General features: G+C 38.3%; 1 protein-coding gene across 1 annotated transcript in view; it reads left to right on the top strand.

Moving 5' to 3' along the window:
• Nucleotides 1–1,319: 1,319 nt before the first annotated feature.
• Nucleotides 1,320–21,652, top strand: part of LOC5570464 (5-hydroxytryptamine receptor) — a 56,781-nt gene continuing 36,448 nt past the window's right edge. The window contains exons 1-4 of the mRNA XM_021845710.1: nucleotides 1,320–1,756; nucleotides 7,543–7,791; nucleotides 8,102–8,235; nucleotides 20,180–20,289. Of these exons, the coding sequence (XP_021701402.1) occupies nucleotides 1,687–1,756; nucleotides 7,543–7,791; nucleotides 8,102–8,235; nucleotides 20,180–20,289 (563 nt within the window). The 5' untranslated portion in view covers nucleotides 1,320–1,686. The remainder of the gene's footprint in view (nucleotides 1,757–7,542; nucleotides 7,792–8,101; nucleotides 8,236–20,179; nucleotides 20,290–21,652) is intronic.

Raw genomic sequence — 21,652 nt, 5'->3', positions numbered from 1 at the left:
CAGAGTCGATGTTAGCGCCATGATAGGCCCTGACGTCGATAATGTCGGAGAAGTGCCGACCATCAATCAGAACGTGGTCGATTTGCGATTCTGTCTGCTGTGGTGATCTCCAGGTTTATCGGTTTGGAAGGCTGTGCTGAAAGTAGGTGCTACGAATGGCCATATTCTTGGAGGTGGCAAAATCAATTAGTCGTAGGCCGTTTTCGTTCGTCAGCCGGTGGGCGCTGAACTTTCCAATCGTCGGTCTGAATTCCTCCTCCTGGCCAACCTGAGCGTTTAGATCTCCTATGATGATTTTGACGTCGTGGCTTGGGCAGCTGTCGTACTCGCGTTCGAGCTGCGCGTAATATGCCGTAATGCCAAAATATAAACGGTTTATACATTATGATGTAAAACATGGAAAATAAATTGCGAAGTTTTTGTACCAAAACAGTACGACAAAAAAAAAATACTGACACGATATGTTTCCAAAAATTGTGTTTTTTTGTGTGAAGAATATTTTGTCTCAATTCACAATTGTTTGTGATGTGATTGAGGTGGGTTCACCATTTAGTATTATGTATGTATCTTGCAAAAGTCTGGGTTCACCTGAGCCGCACGCAGATCAATTTTGTCAATATCTCTGCCAGTTTTAATAGTTCCGATTCTTATAGTTCATAACTTTTTCAAACGCAAATAATGGCGCGTACACGATTGGTTTTAGATTTCACAGAATTTTCGTGTTTTAAGTAAGTTCATGTGAACCCAATCTTATGCACGATACTGAGGGGTGAACCCAAACTTTTGCACGATGACTTGAAAGACTGTTTCATTGATGTCGAATTGTTTTCAGATGTTTCCGCTAAAAATTTCGTGAGTGGTATTCAAAGAATATAAGATTACGGTTCTAATGACACATTGATTTTAAAATTTCGAACGATATAATGCTGAGGATATTACCTATGTTTTTTCAGTTTGATTTTTAAAAAATGTTGCAAATTTAAGTAAAAATCAAGCCATAAAGAGTTTCAATTTGACGTTTAATTGCGAAAATATGGACAAAATTCTCATGTAGGTTTTTATGGTGTGAACCGAAATTTTTGGACTGGAGTGAATGTTTTATACCTCATATTCCAATCGATCTTTTAAAGTTTATGGATTGTTTTTAGATTAACTTACAAATGAGTTATTTGAGAAATAAATCCTGTGGACTTCCTCAACTTAAATCCAATTACCACATCAATAACCATTAGGATAAATCAAATAACATGGTTTCCGTTTTACACACCTATCACTAAAATCACTTCTTCCATTTCCTCGTTCTCTCTTGCAGATCTCTGCCAAGTTGTCGAACCCGCTGGCCTGAGGGCCCAAACCGGGACAAACCGCAGTCCATCACCGATCGCCATGACCATTACTACCGTCATCAATCAAGAACAGCAGTGGCCAAAAAGTTGTGTCGATTCATCGGTGGTGAAAGTGCGTCGTAATCTGGACCACATGGCCATCGTCAGCGCCGGATCGTCAATCGTCGTCTTCAGCAGCAACAGCAGTACCCATTCCAGTGTCAGCAGTATCAATGACGACAACAGACTCGATGTCAGCATCCTCGGCAGCACCGGTAGCAGCTAACTCATCTAAGACTTACTCTTACTGGAGTGGAGTGGTTGGGAAGCAAACAGGAGGAGCTTCTAGAAGGGAGACAGAATGGATTTCCACAAGGCACCCCCACCTAGACCGCCCAGCCTTGTGGGTTCGGCTCTTACCAAGTCCAACGGTGAGTGCGTACGATGCGATGCGGGGAAGGGCTGACAGGGGTTATTGCAAGCGTAACTACCTGGTTTGTTCATATGAAGATATGGTTGGGGGATTGGAGTAAAGGTATGCGATATTTTATCAATTCTGTCAATTACCATTCGAAACGGAATATCGCGGAATTAATTGAAGCAAAGTCTAATACCAATGACAGTTTGCGAAATTTTCCAATTGTATCCCCTTTTGATGGAAAGAGATTCGATCATTGGCCGTTTTAAACAGTGATTTGGTGAAAAACGGTTATTGGTCGTTTTAAAAATCCGATTTATAACGGTTAGTTTCATGATAATGTTGAAAATGTTTGCAGAGTTTGGTGGTATTGGCATAACATCCGAATTGTCTCGAAACCAATTTGCTTACAATTCGATCATTGTCCCTTTTAGAATTGTAACGCGAGATTTGGTTTCGACAATTCCGTGAATCGTATCATCACAAAAAATGCATATCGCACACCCTCAGCTTCGATAGGTGTTAGTCTACCCCGTCACGAAGGCGACCCAGGGCCATACATTTTTATCATTATAACTTACTGGAGTAGACGACGTTGAGCAGTTGTTGCTTCAGGGAAAGGGCAACCATCACCATCACCATCGTCATCGGAGAAGGAATATTGACCAAATGTATGGAAACGACGAAAGTTTTGCCCTCATACAATGCATGCCTGCCCCTGCTGGGTGGCACAAATTTGATTTTGTGGCGATATGTTTTGCTTTCGGAGTGCATGCCGGAGAGCGTGTCAGTAAACAATCCAGTCGGATGAGCCAACCAAAATTGCTGGCAATATCGGGGATTATGATTGGAGTTAAGTTTATGGATTTATGATGCCAATAACTTGTATGAGTTACTTTGGATACAAGGTTTTCTGGGGATTTAATATGCGTGGTTGTATGACGATAAGAAAGCTTAATCTCGATGGGAATTGCTTTTCGGTGGTTGGAATCGTTTTTGGAAATCGAAAATGATGTACATGCTTACAATATTAGTCACGAAAAGAAACGAAATTTGATGCTATACCATTGATGATCTGAATACAGAAGTACATCGAAGTCATCGCGATACCATCAGTCAGAGGATGCATTAATTATAATTTTATCCTTTTGCAAACCTCATCTGATACTCATACGCCCTAACAGTAAATGAGCAGTTGTTTCACGTGCTCACACTTGGGAAGTTTTCTTTTTCCATCGTGAAAAGAATAATGATTACGATGAAATGTGAACCGTCATGTTACTTGGTATGTAGAAGAGTGCCCATCTCTCCAAGGTAGCGTGATTAATTTTCCATCATCAATTTCAATGGCGTAAGACTAGGAGAATGCGTTAGCTTATGTGATCTCAGCACTCATTAACCCTCTAATACCCACATTTTTATTTTCGATTTAAATATTATTTTTCGTTATCTAAAATCGTTCTAAACACGTTCTGGGCAATTATTTTATTTTATTCGTGAATTTTTGAATTTTGGTTTTTGATTTTTATAATTTTTATTTTTGAACATCCCTAGCTTTTTTCATTTTTTCTTGAAACCTTTTCTGGTTGTTGATTTTTGGCAATAATAAAAATTTAAATTTTTGCGGTACTTTTAAAAATATTAAATATTCAATTTTTTTTCGGAGCGTATTTTATTTTCCGTGTAACTAACGGAAAAACAGGTTTGAAATTATTTTGATACCAACAGGCTCTTCTTTTTTGATAGGTCGAACGTAGAAAAATATAAAAGGTATGATTTTATAAATAACACGTTAAATTAACCCCGGGCATTTATAGGTTATATAAGAATACAATTTTTCAAACAATTTTCAAAAATACAAAAAAGTTTCAAAATTCATAAAAAACTTTTCTTACATGCGTGGGATGAGTCAAGGTTTAAGCCAAAAATAAAATAATTTTGATTTCCGAGCTACGAAAAAATACACAAAATTCCAAAGCGTACCCCGTCTAAAGGCGGGGTTGGGTATTAGAGGGTTAAGGCTCCAAAAATACCTCGCAGGTAACTTTGATGCTGAAAAATCCATGTGAACTTCTGTAAGAAGCTCGAACAGGATCCTTTGAATTGCCGAAGTGGATTGTATCAAATATTAACTACTATCGCTATGGAAACTGTACGTCATACTCTTCTCAAAAATGCGTGAAGAAAATGTATATCTGATGAACCTCAGTCTATCTGAATCCGCATATCAATTGACAAGAAGACAAGAAGACAAGAAGACAAGAAGACAAGAGACAAGAAGACAAGAAGACAAGAAGACAAGAAGACAAGAAGACAAGAAGACAAGAAGACAAGAAGACAAGAAGACAAGAAGACAAGAAGACAAGAAGACAAGAAGACAAGAAGACAAGAAGACAAGAAGACAAGAAGACAAGAAGACAAGAAGACAAGAAGACAAGAAGACAAGAAGACAAGAAGACAAGAAGACAAGAAGACAAGAAGACAAGAAGACAAGAAGACAAGAAGACAAGAAGACAAGAAGACAAGAAGACAAGAAGACAAGAAGACAAGAAGACAAGAAGACAAGAAGACAATCCAAATCCAATCCAAATCCAATCCAAATCCAATCCAAATCCAATCCAAATCCAATCCAAATCCAATCCAAATCCAATCCAAATCCAATCCACCAAATCCATCCAAATCCAATCCAAATCCAATCCAAATCCAATCCAATCAATCCAATCCAATCCAAATCAACCAAATCCAATCAAATCCAATCCAAATCCCAATCCAATCCAATCCAAATCCAATCCAAATCCAATCCAAATCCAATCCTCCAAATCCAATCCAAATCCAATCCAAATCCAATCCAATCCAATCCAATCCAATCCAAATCCAATCCAAATCCAATCCAATCCAATCCCAAATCCAATCCAAATCCAATCCAATCCAATCCAACCAATCCAAATCCAATCCAATCCAATCCAATCCAATCCAATCCAATCAATCCAAATCCAATCCAAATCCAATCCAAATCCAATCCAAATCCAATCCCAAATCCAATCCAAATCCAATCCAAATCCAATCCAAATCCAATCCAAATCCAATCCAAATCCAATCCAAATCCAATCCAAATCCAATCCAAATCCAATCCAAATCCAATCCAAATCCAATCCAAATCCAATCCAAATCCAAATCCAATCCAAATCCAATCCAAATCCAATCCAAATCCAATCCAAATCCAATCCAATCCAAATCCAATCCAAATCCAATCCAAATCCAATCCAAATCCAATCCAAATCCAATCCAAATCCAATCCAAATCCAATCCAAATCCAATCCAAATCCAATCCAAATCCAATCCAAATCCAATCCAAATCCAATCCAAATCCAATCCAAATCCAATCCAAATCCAATCCAAATCCAATCCAATCCAATCCAATCCAATCAAATCCAATCCAATCCAATCCAAATCCAATCCAAATCCAATCCAAATCCAATCCAAATCCAATCCAAATCCAATCCAAATCCAATCCAAATCCAATCCAAATCCAATCCAAATCCAATCCAAATCCAATCCAAATCCAATCCAAATCCAATCCAAATCCAATCCAAATCCAATCCAAATCCAATCCAAATCCAATCCAATCCAATCCAATCAATCCAATCCAATCCAATCCAAATCCAATCCAAATCCAATCCAAATCCAATCCAAATCCAATCCAAATCCAATCCAAATCCAATCCAAATCCAATCCAAATCCAATCCAAATCCAATCCAAATCCAATCCAATCCAATCCAAATCCAATCCAAATCCAATCCAAATCCAATCCAAATCCAATCCAAATCCAATCCAAATCCAATCCAAATCCAATCCAAATCCAATCCAAATCCAATCCAAATCCAATCCAAATCCAATCCAAATCCAATCCAAATCCAATCCAAATCCAATCCAAATCCAATCCAAATCCAATCCAAATCCAATCCAAATCCAATCCAATCCAATCCAATCCAATCCAATCCAATCCAAATCCAATCCAATCCAATCCAAATCCAATCCAAATCCAATCCAAATCCAATCCAAATCCAATCCAAATCCAATCCAAATCCAATCCAAATCCAATCCAAATCCAATCCAAATCCAATCCAAATCCAATCCAAATCCAATCCAAATCCAATCCAAATCCAATCCAAATCCAATCCAAATCCAATCCAAATCCAATCCAAATCCAATCCAAATCCAATCCAAATCCAATCCAAATCCAATCCAATCATCCAATCCAATCCAATCCAATCCAAATCCAATCCAATCCAATCCAAATCCAATCCAAATCCAATCCAAATCCAATCCAAATCCAATCCAAATCCAATCCAAATCCAATCCAAATCCAATCCAAATCCAATCCAAATCCAATCCAAATCCAATCCAAATCCAATCCAAATCCAATCCAAATCCAATCCAAATCCAATCCAAATCCAATCCAAATCCAATCCAAATCCAATCCAAATCCAATCCAAATCCAATCCAAATCCAATCCAAATCCAATCCAATCCAATCCAAATCCAATCCAAATCCAATCCAAATCCAATCCAAATCCAATCCAAATCCAATCCAAATCCAATCCAAATCCAATCCAAATCCAATCCAAATCCAATCCAAATCCAATCCAAATCCAATCCAAATCCAATCCAAATCCAATCCAAATCCAATCCAAATCCAATCCAAATCCAATCCAAATCCAATCCAAATCCAATCCAAATCCAATCCAAATCCAATCAAATCCAATCCAAATCCAATCCAAATCCAATCCAAATCCAATCCAAATCCAATCCAAATCCAATCCAAATCCAATCCAAATCCAATCCAAATCCAATCCAAATCCAATCCAAATCCAATCCAAATCCAATCCAAATCCAATCCAAATCCAATCCAAATCCAATCCAAATCCAATCCAAATCCAATCCAAATCCAATCCAAATCCAATCCAAATCCAATCCAAATCCAATCCAAATCCAATCCAAATCCAATCCAAATCCAATCCAAATCCAATCCAAATCCAATCCAAATCCAATCCAAATCCAATCCAAATCCAATCCAAATCCAATCCAAATCCAATCCAAATCCAATCCAAATCCAATCCAAATCCAATCCAAATCCAATCCAAATCCAATCCAAATCCAATCCAAATCCAATCCAAATCCAATCCAAATCCAATCCAAATCCAATCCAAATCCAATCCAAATCCAATCCAAATCCAATCCAAATCCAATTCAAATCCAATCCACATCTAATTCAAATCCAATTCAAATCCCATCCACATTTAATTCAAATCCAATACAAATTCAGTCTTATTCCAATCCAAATCCAATTTTAGTCTAAAATAAGGACGACATTATCGATGGTGAGGACACTTGACGGTAAACGACCATAATTTATCTCTTAATTCAGAAGGATTTTTTGTTCTCTTGTTTTTTGCTTGGATTTTGAATCCTTGCAATCAGGTAGTTATCGCAAATTAGCCTCATTCAATTTCATAAAAGGTGCACTCAGTTAAGTTTTTTTTTTTCGAACGAATTCAACTATGATTCAAAAGAGAATTACTTCCAAATCATTGACTGCGCAACTACACCTCATTTATACCCCACGAACTATTCATGTTTTAAACTTCGCTTCAATTCAACCGTTTCCATTTTTTCCATACTTTGCATCGCCACTTCACCCAAACGGCTGGATTCGGGATAAATCGCTGCTCATTGAATCGTTCGTCTACCCTGCTGCTCGGACCCCCCGTTAAACACCCCCTTCGTTTTGGGGACGTAGATGTGTACGACTACATATTCATCGACAGCGGCAGCAGCCCCGATTCGTACCTGGCCGGAGAGCTCGGCAGTTTTGTGAGCGACGACAACATCAGCCTGTTGCTCAATGGCACCACGACGACGCTGGTCAACGGAAGCGACCTTGGAAATGGCACCACCGGCCTGGGGTTGGACGAACCCCTGGCCGACGTCATCGCAATGGCGGTGACCTCACTCATCCTCGGACTGATGATACTAGTTACCGTTATAGGTGAGTGGTTATGTTTCATTGTTGGTTAATTGGCCTTGTTGAAACATGATGCTCCACATTTATCATATATGAAGTTAAATAGTGGATACACTAATTGGAAAGTTCCTTGTAAATCAAATGCGTACTTTATAATATCCAGTACTGTAACCGTAGCTATCGTTTTCATTTACCACGGCCAATTAACAATGCAATATTTAATTGACAAATTATATCCAGCATCATCATCAGCGCAATTGTCGTCCCATTTACAAACTCCTTCCTGCGTTTTATCGGTGAACTCATTCGAAAATTTTTGTCCTTCTCGTTGCAGGAAACGTTTTTGTAATTGCTGCCATCATATTAGAACGTAACTTACAAAATGTAGCGAATTATTTAGTAGCGTCACTCGCCGTGGCAGATTTGTTCGTAGCGTGCTTAGTTATGCCATTGGGTGCTGTATATGAGGTAATTATAATGCTGCTGCTGCTGCCTTATAGCAGGATTTTCCTCCCATTCACGGTTCGCTTCCTCTGCCGAGCACTACTGCATTACAGGTAACATTGCTACACTTGGGGTGGGGATTTGTTGCAGCATCATTGTTCGGGGAGGATAATCCGAGAAATTGTACAATAGGCTGATCCAGATGATCATCATGTGACAAATCATGTTGGAAGCAGAATGACGCTATATCTAGAATGCAAGAACAAGAAATCCCATACAATTCTGCATATCTATGAACGGATTGTTTTAAACGCAGACCTTGGCGAAGGAAAAGAAAATGATCAACGAAGTAAGCCCTTTTATCTCACCCCCAAGTACTGGGGATTGCCTAACATAGCTAAATATATGTTGCTAATTTATGTTTATTTTCAAGCACATATTTGGAGCATAAAAATAAACTGAAATGTCAACGATAAATCCCTTATTTTCAATTAAATGCACTTCAAATTAACGCGATCATGTACCATTCAAGCATATTTAATTGAAAATAAAACGAAATTCCATAACAATAGATGAATTTGGTTTATTTTTACTATATGCCTCAGTTTACACTACATTGGAATTTAAATATTTTTATCTGTGTATGGAATATGCTTGAGCAATTCCTGAAAGAGTTTCGGGTTAAGTCAGAGAACAGCCTCAATTTCTTTAAGGGAAATAAGGAAATTCAGTCAACTTTCTATAACTCTATAATAAAAAGACAATCGACATAGGGAGGAATCCAGTTATGGAACACCATATCACCCGAGCACTATATCCATTATCGTTTATGTCTGCTTTCACTGTTCTCCAGCAGTCCTCAATAGAGGCTCCATCCAGCTCACACTTTTCCGGTAATGCAGCCTCGAGGTGCTGCGCGTATGCAGTTGGGACATCCGGTTACTTAAGACGTTCTAGGTCATACCGGAGCGGCCGTCGGTACCGTACGTTGTTAACGACGGAGAGTTTTGAGCGCAGTTTCACCATCACCAGATAGTGGTCAGAGTCGATGTCCTGACGTCGATAATGTTAGAGAAGTTGCCGTGTTCATCGATCAGAACGTGGTTGATTTGTGACTATGTAAGCTGTGGTGATCTCCAGGTATGGAACGCTTGCTGGGTGTAGGTGCTACGCAGGGATGCCACGTCAATTTTTCAAAAATCTGGAAGATTTTAAAAATTTGTTTGGAAAAGTCTGGATCTCCTATGTCGTATATGGAGAACCTTATAAATTATTTACAAAACCTTACAAATTTTATCTGAATCTTCCAGATTTTTGTAAAGTTAAGGACCCACTTAAATGATTTCACTCCGGCTTTCCAAATGCCTCCTAACTGTGAAAAACTGGCAGAAATGAAGCGGAAGGTAATATCATTTCTGGAGCAGTAAAGGCCCATTTCTGTGACTGGAACTGCAGCTGGAACTCCTTTCAAAGTTGTCGGAGCTTGCGATCTGCATCGACGAACGTAGTCGCGTTATCGCAATGCAACTCAAGAACACGACTGCGACGAGCCACGAAGCGTTTACCTGCGGCGATAAATGGGACGAGCGACATATCTGGCACAGTTAAAAGGTGTACGGCCACCAGAGAGACCAACAACGCAACGTGAACCTTTACCGACATTTAGCGGACGAACGAAAACCCACAGTATTTCATCCCACCATAAGTAAAGGATCGGGCTCTTCTAAGGCAAACTGATGGCATCGGTGCCATAATCTGACTAGTGGGTATTGGGTTGCATCGAAAACACGCGATGCATCTACTCCTCTACCCCGAAGTCGCCAAAAGCGTCGACGAATTGTAGCTAGTAACAGTGAAGGTCCACCGTGAAGAGTCTGCAGAGGGACGGGCTTTGCAATTAACCAGCTTAGTTTACGGTTTGCTGGTAACATAATCGCAGAATCCTTTTACGAAAGGGGTATTCAGCTTCTACAACCGTCCATCAATCCGATGAAACCCAATTCGCCAATAAAAATATTGAGATTTTTGATTGTCGATTTCGACGCGATCTTTATAGTACTGTCTGACTTATTGTGGCTTTGCAAGCGTATTTCAGAGTTCGGCTTTCAGTCTAATTAATTGCGTTGACTAATTTTTAATCATCGCCGACGTTTCGGTTCAGCTATTGGCTCTTCAGGGTATATAAAACAACAAGTTAAAACTTTTTTGGAAAATATTAAACTGTCGGGTTTGAAAGGGTCACGCCGTCTGCTACAATATTGGGCCATCCGTTCTTGGTAGGTTTGGGAAATCCCTGTTTGTTGCTAAAAATACAAGATTTTCATCAAAATTTGAACCGCGGTTGCAATTGAGATAAAAATGGACCGGTTTTCGAACTGACGTTTGAACCAGTGTTTACCTTACACATGCTTCGGTATAGGTTTAGGATCAAGCATTTCGGTTTACACATAAGAACAGATTACAAAGAGAGTACAAAACCGCCTGAAACAACTATCTTGTGGGCTTCGTAGCCGTGTGGATAGTGTCACCAGGCGTTTAGCCGCATCATGCTAAGGAGTGTGGGAACGATTCCCGCTTCAGGCCGGAAAACTTTTCGTGAGAAATGTATCCCGACTGTGCCACTGGGCGTTGCATGCTAGTGCGTTGTCTAGTGTGGTGCTTCCTTCAAAGGGCAAAATGCCCACTGGGAAGCATTAAGGTGAAGGTCCATTGAGCACGTAAACATAATGTTGCCACCCACTCGAGCCACCCAACACGGCGGAGCACAATGTTATGTGCGTCGGCCAAAAATAAATCATAATGTTCCATGTATACCTCTACCTACAGAATTATGTAGGCAGTATTACTTGCACACGTTTCATACAAATGTATTATTGTCGATATGAATTCTTCAACAACTTCCTTAAAGCTCACAATCACAATTGATTTCATTTGATAGTAGAAACATGTTTTTTGACCAAAATTATAAGCATTTTTCACAACATGCGTGTGTTGTTTTACGGACGGAGAAAGTTGCCATCAGTATGCATTTGAATTCTACAGTCAATTGTACTGTTTAATATCTAATATTCATTTTTGCTGTTAAATTGCGTCGTACATTGTTTTTCTCATGCTTAAACCTGTTTTGCAACACTTGTGACATTGTACACCTTCTGAGTGTTATGAAATTGTAAAATACGTGGTTGTAGCAATTGTATGAATATCCAAACAATTTTAATTCTAAACATAAAAACTGACATCACTTCCAATCAGTGAGAGCTGCGCATCCGATTCATAAACAATGTTGGCCCTGTGAATTCGTATTCCGGTGTTATTTTTCGAGCACAAATCGGTGAAATTAAGTGTTTTATTGCTCCCAGCAGTACGGCGCGAGAAAACATAAAGTGTTACAAGCATCGCATCAGATTTTTGAATTGTCACGATGAGTAGAAATACAATGAAAAGTGAATTTTAGAACGGGCACCGAAAAGCCTTCAAACAACAACACGGTGCGTGAAGAAGAAGTGATTCGGTAGTGCGTGATATTGAACAACACAAATCACAGCAATAACTACTTGTTTGCATTCAAAAACAGGTAATTTGTGAAAACACATTATGGAATGCTTTCAGTTAAGAAAACACCGGTCTACAATAAGGTTAGTAACTTCAAATAATCATTTTTTGTTATCGCTCTCCAAAACACTGTGAGAAGCGTGGAAGGAGGGAGTGGAAAGTGAAGGGGGAAGTAAGGTGCCATATTAGAGGCCATTTTGGTACTCTTGGAGATATGTCCTTTTAAAGTGTCGGAGTCTTTTAAAAAATCTTCGGATGCATCCGAGGTTCAGAACGATGGCTCAAACGGACAGACAGAAAACAGTTGATATCCACGCTTATCAATTTCTACTTATCGTGTCTTGTTGTATGATGTAGTCAAATCCTTTGTATTTTCATAAAGTTACCGCTAAATGTTATTTAAAGTATTGATCTTAGTTGATCTGCGTAAATAAACATTTATTCAAGCCACAAGACTCTTGCGATTTAAACCAAGAAGTTCCATATACATATGATCGAGGAAATTTATCCGCGTGGATTTCAACCGTTCCCTGTTTGTCTGCTTTGTGCCATTATTTGAACCTAAGTTTGAACCGAATTACACATGTACCGAGTTCGGTTTGAAACAGTGGTGCAGAGACGAAGCGCGTTTGCGGTTCAACACAAGTTGCAAGGTTCAAACCAAAGTTGTACTTGGTTCTGTTCATGGGAAGACTATTGTAAAGTTTAAGTTAAGGTGATCAATATTAAACTATCCAAAAAAATGCATTATTTTCATTTGGAGATCGTGCAGTAATTATGTCACGCTATAAGAGTGGGGTGTGAATAAACCTAGCTTAATATAAAATAATGTACGCATCTTCCTCATTTAAGGTAAAAATGATTCGGCATACCTCAACATTTCAAGAGTACAACTAATGCTCACGATCATTCTCAACAATAAGGACTCTTACCCCGCGAGAATATTGCGAGTAAAGTTGAGTTTGCTACATTCTCGGTAGTAAACGCTATACGAGGAATACGAGTGGAACATGTTTGTGCCATTTTCCTTTATACACCTTTCGAAAATACCACAAACAACGCGTTGCTATGAATAAAGGTAGCATTTACTACAAAGCTACTGGTAGTTAGCTTCAGAGGTGGCAACACATGCTTTAAGATTGTGGAATTGAAGGGAATAATTTTCTTTTGAGTAAAAATCATGGGAAAACGATATGAGTTTTGATGTTTCGGAAGGTATTTTGAGTTTTGCTTAGGAATTCTGAGGTTACGAAAACATTCGCCCCGCCAATTTTGAGATTCCGGTAAGATTACCAGCTGTAGCAATTTTAAGTATCCGTGTGAATTCTGGCATTACGATAATTATGTTATTTTATAGGAATCTTGGGATGTCGGTAGGAATTGAGATATTTTTAATGTAATTCTGAATTTAACGTGTAAATTCTGACATCTCAAATTCTCTGATTTCCTTTGGAATTCCGGAATTCCTGAAGGAACTTTGGGATTCCGATAGGGATGTCGGATTTTTAATGATAATTCTGGAATTTTAAAAAGCCATTCTAGGAATATTACGGGAATATTGGAAATCTGATGAAAACTCTAGAATTTGGGTGGGAATAGGATTCCGGTTATTAATCTCTTGTAATTCGGTTGGTATCTTTGGGACGGTATTTATGTAAGAATCTATGAGATTTCGGTGGGATTCTTGCGAGTTATTGTGTGAATATTTGTTATTCTGAAAATCAATCTTTGTAATTATTGTAAAAACCTTTAAGATTCCGTTGACCTCCAGTTCCGTTGGAATTTCAAAGCAAAGCTTTAATATAAACCTTCTGAATGTCGGTAAATATTTTCTAGATTTCAATGGGATTTTTTGTGGAATCGATAAGAATTTTAATAATTTCAAAGGGAGCCCTTGTCTTTAAGGGGAGATCCTCATTGTATTCTAACGACTACCAACGGAGTGACTACAATTCCCATAAAAATCTCAACATTCTAAATTCTACAAATTTCCAAGGATTCTATCAGAAACCCCAACGGAATAACGAAAATTTCACAGAAACACTTAGAACTTCCGGAAATCAACATGCTGTTAGGAAAACACACGGGGAGCATAAAAATTCTACCGTAATTTCACCAGGATCTCAGTACTGGTGCTAGGAAACATGTGGTTCCTAATTTGATAGCAGTAATCTCAAGATCTCTTCATAGATGTTAAGGGATGGTACACAAATTATGTCACGCTAAATTTCGGCTTTTTCGACCGCCTCCCCCCCCCCCCCTTTGTCACGTTTTTTGTATGAGTCCTTCAAAAATTTTGTAAGGCTTGTCACGCTTGGCTTGATCCCCTCCCCCTCCTTGGAGCGTGACGTAATATGTACATGACCCCTAAGCAAAAATCACTGGCGTTGGCGAAGACCGAACATAACCCAGAAAATTTTCGATGTACAATCATCTTATCATACAATCATACACATAAAGAGAAAACCAGACTAATCGCCAAATTACACTACCAATCTTGTCAAATTACGGCACCTTCATGATTTTGTGCAAATTGTCGCGTAATCGATTTTCATGCATTTCCTTCATAAGCATGATTGTATTAATTTTAAGCGTCACTCTGAATAGCTTTTTCTTTACGTGCAGAATCTTTCTGCACTCTGAATGGAAATTTCTTAACGTGCAGCTTCAGTCACTGCTCATGTACACGGGAAAAAAATCTGTGGTAAAAATAACTATTTTAGCTGACTACGCCCATTCTTAAAACTACCATGGAAATCCAGACCAATTTACTATGTTTACGGTACACCCCACCGCATTACTGGTACATTTGAGAGAAATAATTTACAACAATCTGATTCCAACTACAGACATGGTAAAATCAAGCACATTTCTGGTCTGCTGAAAATTGCCGGTGCGAGCGCTTAAGTTAACCCCCTAAAATGGTAGTTTTTACCGCACAATTTTTTTGCGTGTAGGTACTACATGTTTGAAACGTTTTTTATTCATACCAAAAGTGTAGTAAACTTCTCGCATAACTTGTGATCTCACCCTATAAGCCATTGGTAACCATGTGTGTAGCTCGTTGTTTCTGAGCATTTGAATGGATTTACATGTTATTTAACAACATCATTCTCTTCCTGCCAGTGGTGTTGGTTTGGATGCTTATTCATTCATTTGCTCAGAAACAACGAGTTATACACGTGGTTACCAATGGCTTTTATGGCGTTATCTCAGATTATGTGAGACTTTGTGGATTTTGTTTTTGAGCAAATGCTACATGTAGTAAAGTTCAACGCTTTTTATTCATATCACTCATTGGTTCATTCATATAACGCTGCAATTTGCATTCCTTGTCAAACGATGTTCAAATATGTTTACCCAAGAGTTGCCGCTACAGCCTTTACACATAAACTTCTAGATTTGCCTCAAATTTCCCGGTGAAATTCAACGTTTTTTCACTCTTTTGCCAAAGTCCTAAGCTTTTCCGATGATTTTATTTTTTTTCTGTTTCTGTTCGGGATGAACCCCTGCGACCAGTTTTCTTTGATCTTTTGTGGTATACCCGTGTCCTTTGTTTAGTGCATGTCGTTCTACTCCATTACTATTGAGAAATAATGAAGTACAGTAGGGACCCGATTTTGTCAGCCCCTCGATGAATTTTAGGCTGACAAAATGGGGAACCTGACAAAATTGGGTCATTTTATTTTGTTCCTGTTTTTCAAATTTTGACGTGTTACATGTTTACATGGACTTTTAAGAGGGCGATGGACATGGGCGTAGTCAGTTTTTTTTTATCAGGGGCTCCCCCCTCCCTTATATTGGTAAAATCGATTTTTAACACTTAATAAAAGGCGTTGCCATTGCCCCCTCTGGCTACGCCCATGCGTGCATAGCATCAAACATCATCATCAATTTTAATGTAAACGTGGTAAAACATGACGATAACAATTTTTTGACAAATTTAAAATAGGCTGACAAAATCGGGTCAAAAAGCTGACAAAATCGGGGGGAGACAAAATCGGGGGTAGACAAAATCGGGTCAGTACTGTAGTCGTATTTTATACAAATATCATTCTTTACCATTTTGCATAGAGCCTCTTTAGAAAAAGATACCGCTATTTATACCTTTTGGAGAAAACAGTTTGTCACCATTGAACTCTCAAAAGCGCGCCCCTTAATCAGGTTCGGCCACTAAGCTGATTGAATGATACTGATTTTGACCATGCATCGGTACTCTAGCGTATCAAATTATTGCTTCTACTTATAAGGTTTTTTGAATGAGCTTCGACTGAGGTTATGTTATTGAACCAATGTTGGCTGAGCAGTCTTCAGGGAATTAAAAACGCTAATTTTTGATTTTCCCGACGTTTCGGTCCGTTTGGGACCTTTTTCAAGGGTTCAATCACTACGGTTTTCTAGTCAAGATGGCTTTGCTAAACGCTAATAAGGTTCAAAGTCATTTTTTGAAACTGTGAACAGGTTTCATCGCATGAGACATTTAGATTCCTTGTTAACAAAAAGCTTATGTTAGAAGTTAAGAGGTCTGCTACTCCACTGATTCGGAATCGTTTCCCTCCTAGATATCGAAAGATAAACTCTTGAACTCGGAAAGAAATTGTCTCATGAGTTAAAACCAACCTCAGATGCTGATTGAGCCATTTTTCCACTTCGACCTCCTCATCATCTATGACAAATAGGTGGGTCTTAGTGGCTTGTTACTCTCTTATAGTCTTCCGACCCTAACTTATAAGTATTCACAAGAACAGATACAACAAGAGTACAATATGGTAGATCTTACCCCGTAACGCACCTCGAAAAGGTGATCTACCCGCGTTACGGGTATGATATTATTAAAAAATGAACGTTTCTATGGCACAGAGCAAGCTTTTGGAGAAACTTGATTGCGGTCTCTGCGTTCTCCATACTAAATGGCATTCTACCCCATTCATTCGGAAATTCTGAACCATCACCATTTCTCAACCAATTTTGCGGACCATAAAAAAGCTCAAATTTAGGAAATGTTTCGATGGCGATGTCTTGCAAATATTGTAAAGTTACTGATAAGACTTTGAATGGGTCTAAAATGTAGATCTTAATATGAAAAAAAGAAACGGTGGAATTTTGGACCATTTTGCTCTACACATGTAGTTCGACCTTAGTGGTATAATCAAAGTTCCCAGAAAAATAATACCAGTTTAAACAAAACAAATACCATACAGTGAACCTCCTACATATTGGCATTCATATTGCTGAACAAACTTGTGTCAAAATATTTACCCATTTTTAGTTATAACAGTTTCAAAATTGATTGTCTTAAACGAACTTTTGCCCCACCGGTGGGGCAAGAGTTCGAATGTAATGTTGGGCAAAAGTTCGCTGGCTAAAACACAAAATATCGTTACTTTTATGACAGTAATGTTTTATACCAGCCGAAAACTTAAGTTTGCCGAAAAATACACACTAAATTTTCATCCAAAAATTGCCCAACACAGGGTTAATTGTGATTACTCAAAAAATAGCAATTTTTCGCGAAACTAAGCGTAAATTTAAAATTTTGCTGACAACTTTCGCACAATCAGACAAATTTGGTTTAATTTGAAGATCTTCTTCTTTCTGGTGTAACGTCCCCACTGGGACAGAGCCTGCATCTCAGCTTAGTGTTCTAATGATGCCAATGACCATTTTTGCATGCGTACATCGTGTGGCAGGTACGATGATACTTTATGCCCTGGGAAGTCGAGAAAATTTCCAACCCGAAAAGATCCTCGACCGGTGGGATTCGAACCCACGACCCTCAGCTTGGTCTAGCTGAATAGCTGCGCGTTTACCGCTACGGCTATCTGGGCCCCACATTAATTTGAAGATATTATGTGGATTTTAGAACATTTGCAATTTTTCCGTGAGTTAATACGTGGGTCGAACTTATGCCCCACTATGGGCCAAAAATTGTTTCCAAGCATTTATGTGAAAACTAATACACCTCAAAGCATCCTAATGATAGGCCTAGAAACGCCCTTACATAAAATATTGAAAAATATTTCATCTTCATTTGGTTTCACGCAACCAAAGTTTGACCGAAAATTACAATATTCACGTCGAAAAACAACAAATAGTCACAACTTTTCCAAATCTCAATCAATTTTTATGATATTTGGAGTAAAAGTCTCTTACTTGAATAGAATTCGAACCACCATGACATTTATAAGTTTTGTTTTGAATTGAGCTAGAAATATTAAAAAGAAACTCTTACCCCACTCGAACTTTTGTCCCACTTTACTCTACTGGGTTCGGTTTGATACACTGGTACAGATACGAAGCGCGTTTGCGGTTCAACACAAGTTGCAAGGTTCAAACCAAAGTTGAACATCGATTCTGTTCATGGGAAGACTTTTCTCCACACATCTTAAAGTTCGTTTAGCTCCTTCTCTTAAGGGGGCAGGATCTGTCATTAATTTCAGAATTTTCAATAGCAGATTTTTCGTCCAAAATCAAGAAAATTTAGCGGAAATTGAGCTAATTAATATGTTTCCAAATAATTCGTAATGCAATGATCAAAATGTGATGGGAATTGCTCTATTTTCGACGTATTAACATCGATTTTTGTAAAAACAACCAAATTTGAGTGGATTTTATTGTTTTTAAATAGCATGGTAAAAGGTAAATTATTGACATACTTTTCTAACATACTGTACATCGTGATACTATTCAAATATGTAAGATATTGTGCATTTGAACGAAAACAGTATTTAATTTAACATACGAAATCCAGTTTGGTTGAAATCTATACTTATTGGGGCAAGTGTGCCATCAATTTGGTAAACGAAAGTCGTCGGATTGAAATTTATAAAAATGTAAACATCATCAACAAAATCATAATAATAAACCAAAATGGTGCACCAGTAGTAGCTTCTGAAATATCGTAAGGGAAGAGCTGACATTTTTGCTCCCGAAGTGATTTTTTTTCTCAAAATATTCAATATTACGGTTCTTTTGAAAACTTTCCGTTCTGCGGTAGCTGTCAAGTTCTACCATTTCAGTTATTCGAAATAACTAGTAGAGAGTTCCGCATGTGATGAACCTTGTTATTATGCATCCCCTTATGAAGATTAACTCAAAAATATTTTTTTAAATTATCGATTATCATCTGCTTTATGAGTGATATTGATAGAGAATGAAGAAAATTTTATTAAAAAAAGAATTACACGCGGTGCTCATTCGGTGGCCGTCTTGCCCCACATGGGTGGCATAGTGTTGACAAATTTTAGATAATATTTGAGAAGCTCCAAAATTAGTACTTTTTGAAGTTATTCTCTTTTTGAATGGCACAGTGCCTATGAAAAAAAGCGAAACTAGGCTAAATTGGTGGGTTTTATAAGCTTCAGACAAAGTAAGAGAACAATTTGCTTAAGGTGGCACACTTGCCCCAAATTCCACTACAGGAAAATGTGTTGACTGCATACTATTTTTCAACAAAAACACAGTAAACACATTTTTATCCATTAGTTTTCAGTTTTAAATAGAAAAACTGCTCTTGAAATTTCGATGATGACGATGATTACGATGAGAGAGCGTTGAAAGTTAAATCTGACGCATTTCGCACAAACTTTCACAATAGCTTCTGGGGTATAAATAATATAACTTAAGATTTTTTAGTTTAAACATTACGGACCACCTTAGTAAAGAATGATACACTTCCAATTAATTCTCAGTAAGATCGAAAAAAAAATGGATTTGATACACCTCTAAAACATAACCAAATTGGCTCATTTTTGGACAGAATTCTTGTTTTGAAAACTTTCGATATGCTTATTCAGTATTTGATGTAGCATGGGTACCTTAAATAATAGAATAGGTTTAGTTTATATTCTACTTGATTTATTAGAACAAAATTGATGAAATATAATAAATTTCACTTTATTATAGGTGCCTAAAAACAATTTTCTTTTGATATGATAAAAATTGAAAGATATTTTCCAATAGCACTCGGAAAAACTGCAACCAGCAGTCACTTTGAAAGTTATTAACATTAATAATTCTGAATATGTACCAGTCTATTGTACATCGCACAGTAATGGCGACCATTGGTGGTGTTAGGGCACCTTGTGCCCCTCAAATGTTAAGCTCAACACGCTGGTTGTAGAATAGCTCAACCACGATCTTTGAGGAGACACAATTTGGTCTGGCTCCACCAATGGTTGGACAGCAAGGTTGCACCAGTTCCAGCAGTAAGAGTTAAAACGTGTTTCCATGCACATCCGCCTAGGAGGACAACCCCGGAAAACTGTGTCCTGACGGTGCAAGTCAAATTTGGTGTAATAATTAGCATTGTTACCTATAGAGCCGGCATCCGAGAGGAAGAGGAGGAAGCGCACCGTGACGCAGGTGTTTCAATTTTCTCAACTAAATCGTGTCTTCTTATCGTTCCATTTCGCAGATAAGTCGAGGCTGGATACTGGGCCCCGAATTATGTGATATCTGGACGTCCTGTGACGTCTTGTGCTGTACAGCTTCCATTCTACATCTGGTGGCTATTGCCACGGATAGGTAAGTAAATGGACTTATTATGCTCTGTTCCGCAGCTGCCATTGTCAAATTGGAGATTACTGCAATCATTTCCAGAAAATTATCAGTTAGTTGGAAAACGATTCCGGGTCACAGCTGTCGAACTCATCCCTTTTTTACTCCGGCGTTACAAAATGTGAAATGTTTTATTCAAACGAATTCCACTCGAAAACTCTCATTCGAATAGCACACACTAGAAACGGTTCGTCGTTCTACAAACAACCGACCGCTCGGCGGTGTGGAATTCCGAGGAACAAGGGCCGTTCCAGCCATTTATATTCTCATTCACACTGCGCATACATTGCCACCCACAAGCAAAAACAGAAACAAACCCCAAAAAAAAGGTTATCGATACACTGTCCGCATCCGTTAATCCGATTTTGCCGTGGCCCTAAGCCCTGCTGTTGATGCGCCGAACCAGATGCTGGGAATAAAAGGTCCAACTCAACTCGGAATGTTGCATAGAGGAGTAACAAGCACAAATCCATGGGAATAATTTCAAATTTGAATTGAGGCTACATTGAGGAGATATCCCATTATTCTAGAGATGTGCTAAACTGTAAGAAGTGGGCTCTATTATTATTGTCAAATCTCTTTCATAATATATTAATAATTACTGTTTTTCATGTACAATTTTATAAAATTGATATATTTTCCTCACTGTATTTTTTGCTTATGGACACAAGAATAACTTTTGCTCACAATATATAGTTCTTCCTAAACACACCAGTAATAAAACATGTCAGATTGTGTCGCATAAGGTAACTTTTATCCTTCTTGGGCACAGTCTGGGGGAAAACCTCTTTAATGGTCACTTCTTCTTTCGTGTATTCACTGAGCAACCTCGAACAAAATTCACAACTTCGTTCCAGAAAAGTGGGTCCAGAAACTGTCATTAACGTGGCAAAAATGAAAAAAGGATGTTTCTCTGGAATGCGCGCTTTCTTCCAAAGGTGAAATGGTTAATATTGATAATTGCATCGAAATAAGCAATCAGTTCGATGCTTAAGACAGATATACTGAACATCGAAACAGCTCCTTGCCTAGGCTCTTTGATTGATGTGAAGAAGCAAAGAGTGCCGCCTATCTTGGTCAGTTGTTCCGAATTCGGGGGATTTAGGCAGGAGATCTTGAACTCTATTAGGGGAATCAAGGTCTCCTTCCAAATCTCAAAGAGAGGAGATTGTCACGTTTTGTCGGAAACTTTTAAAGATCGTGAACGTCTTCTCAAACATTTTGAAGAGAAGAAGCACATTTTTTTACTTATGACGACAAAACTGAACGATTGTTCAAAGTTGTCTTGAAAGGTCTCTCAAGTGACTATAAGTCACCAGAAGGGATCAAA

Source organism: Aedes aegypti, chromosome 2 (assembly GCF_002204515.2).
Source record: "Aedes aegypti strain LVP_AGWG chromosome 2, AaegL5.0 Primary Assembly, whole genome shotgun sequence".
Classification (NCBI taxonomy): domain Eukaryota; kingdom Metazoa; phylum Arthropoda; class Insecta; order Diptera; family Culicidae; genus Aedes; species Aedes aegypti.
The sequence above is the reverse complement of the archived record's forward strand: the minus strand, read 5'-3'. Positions and strand labels throughout refer to the sequence as shown.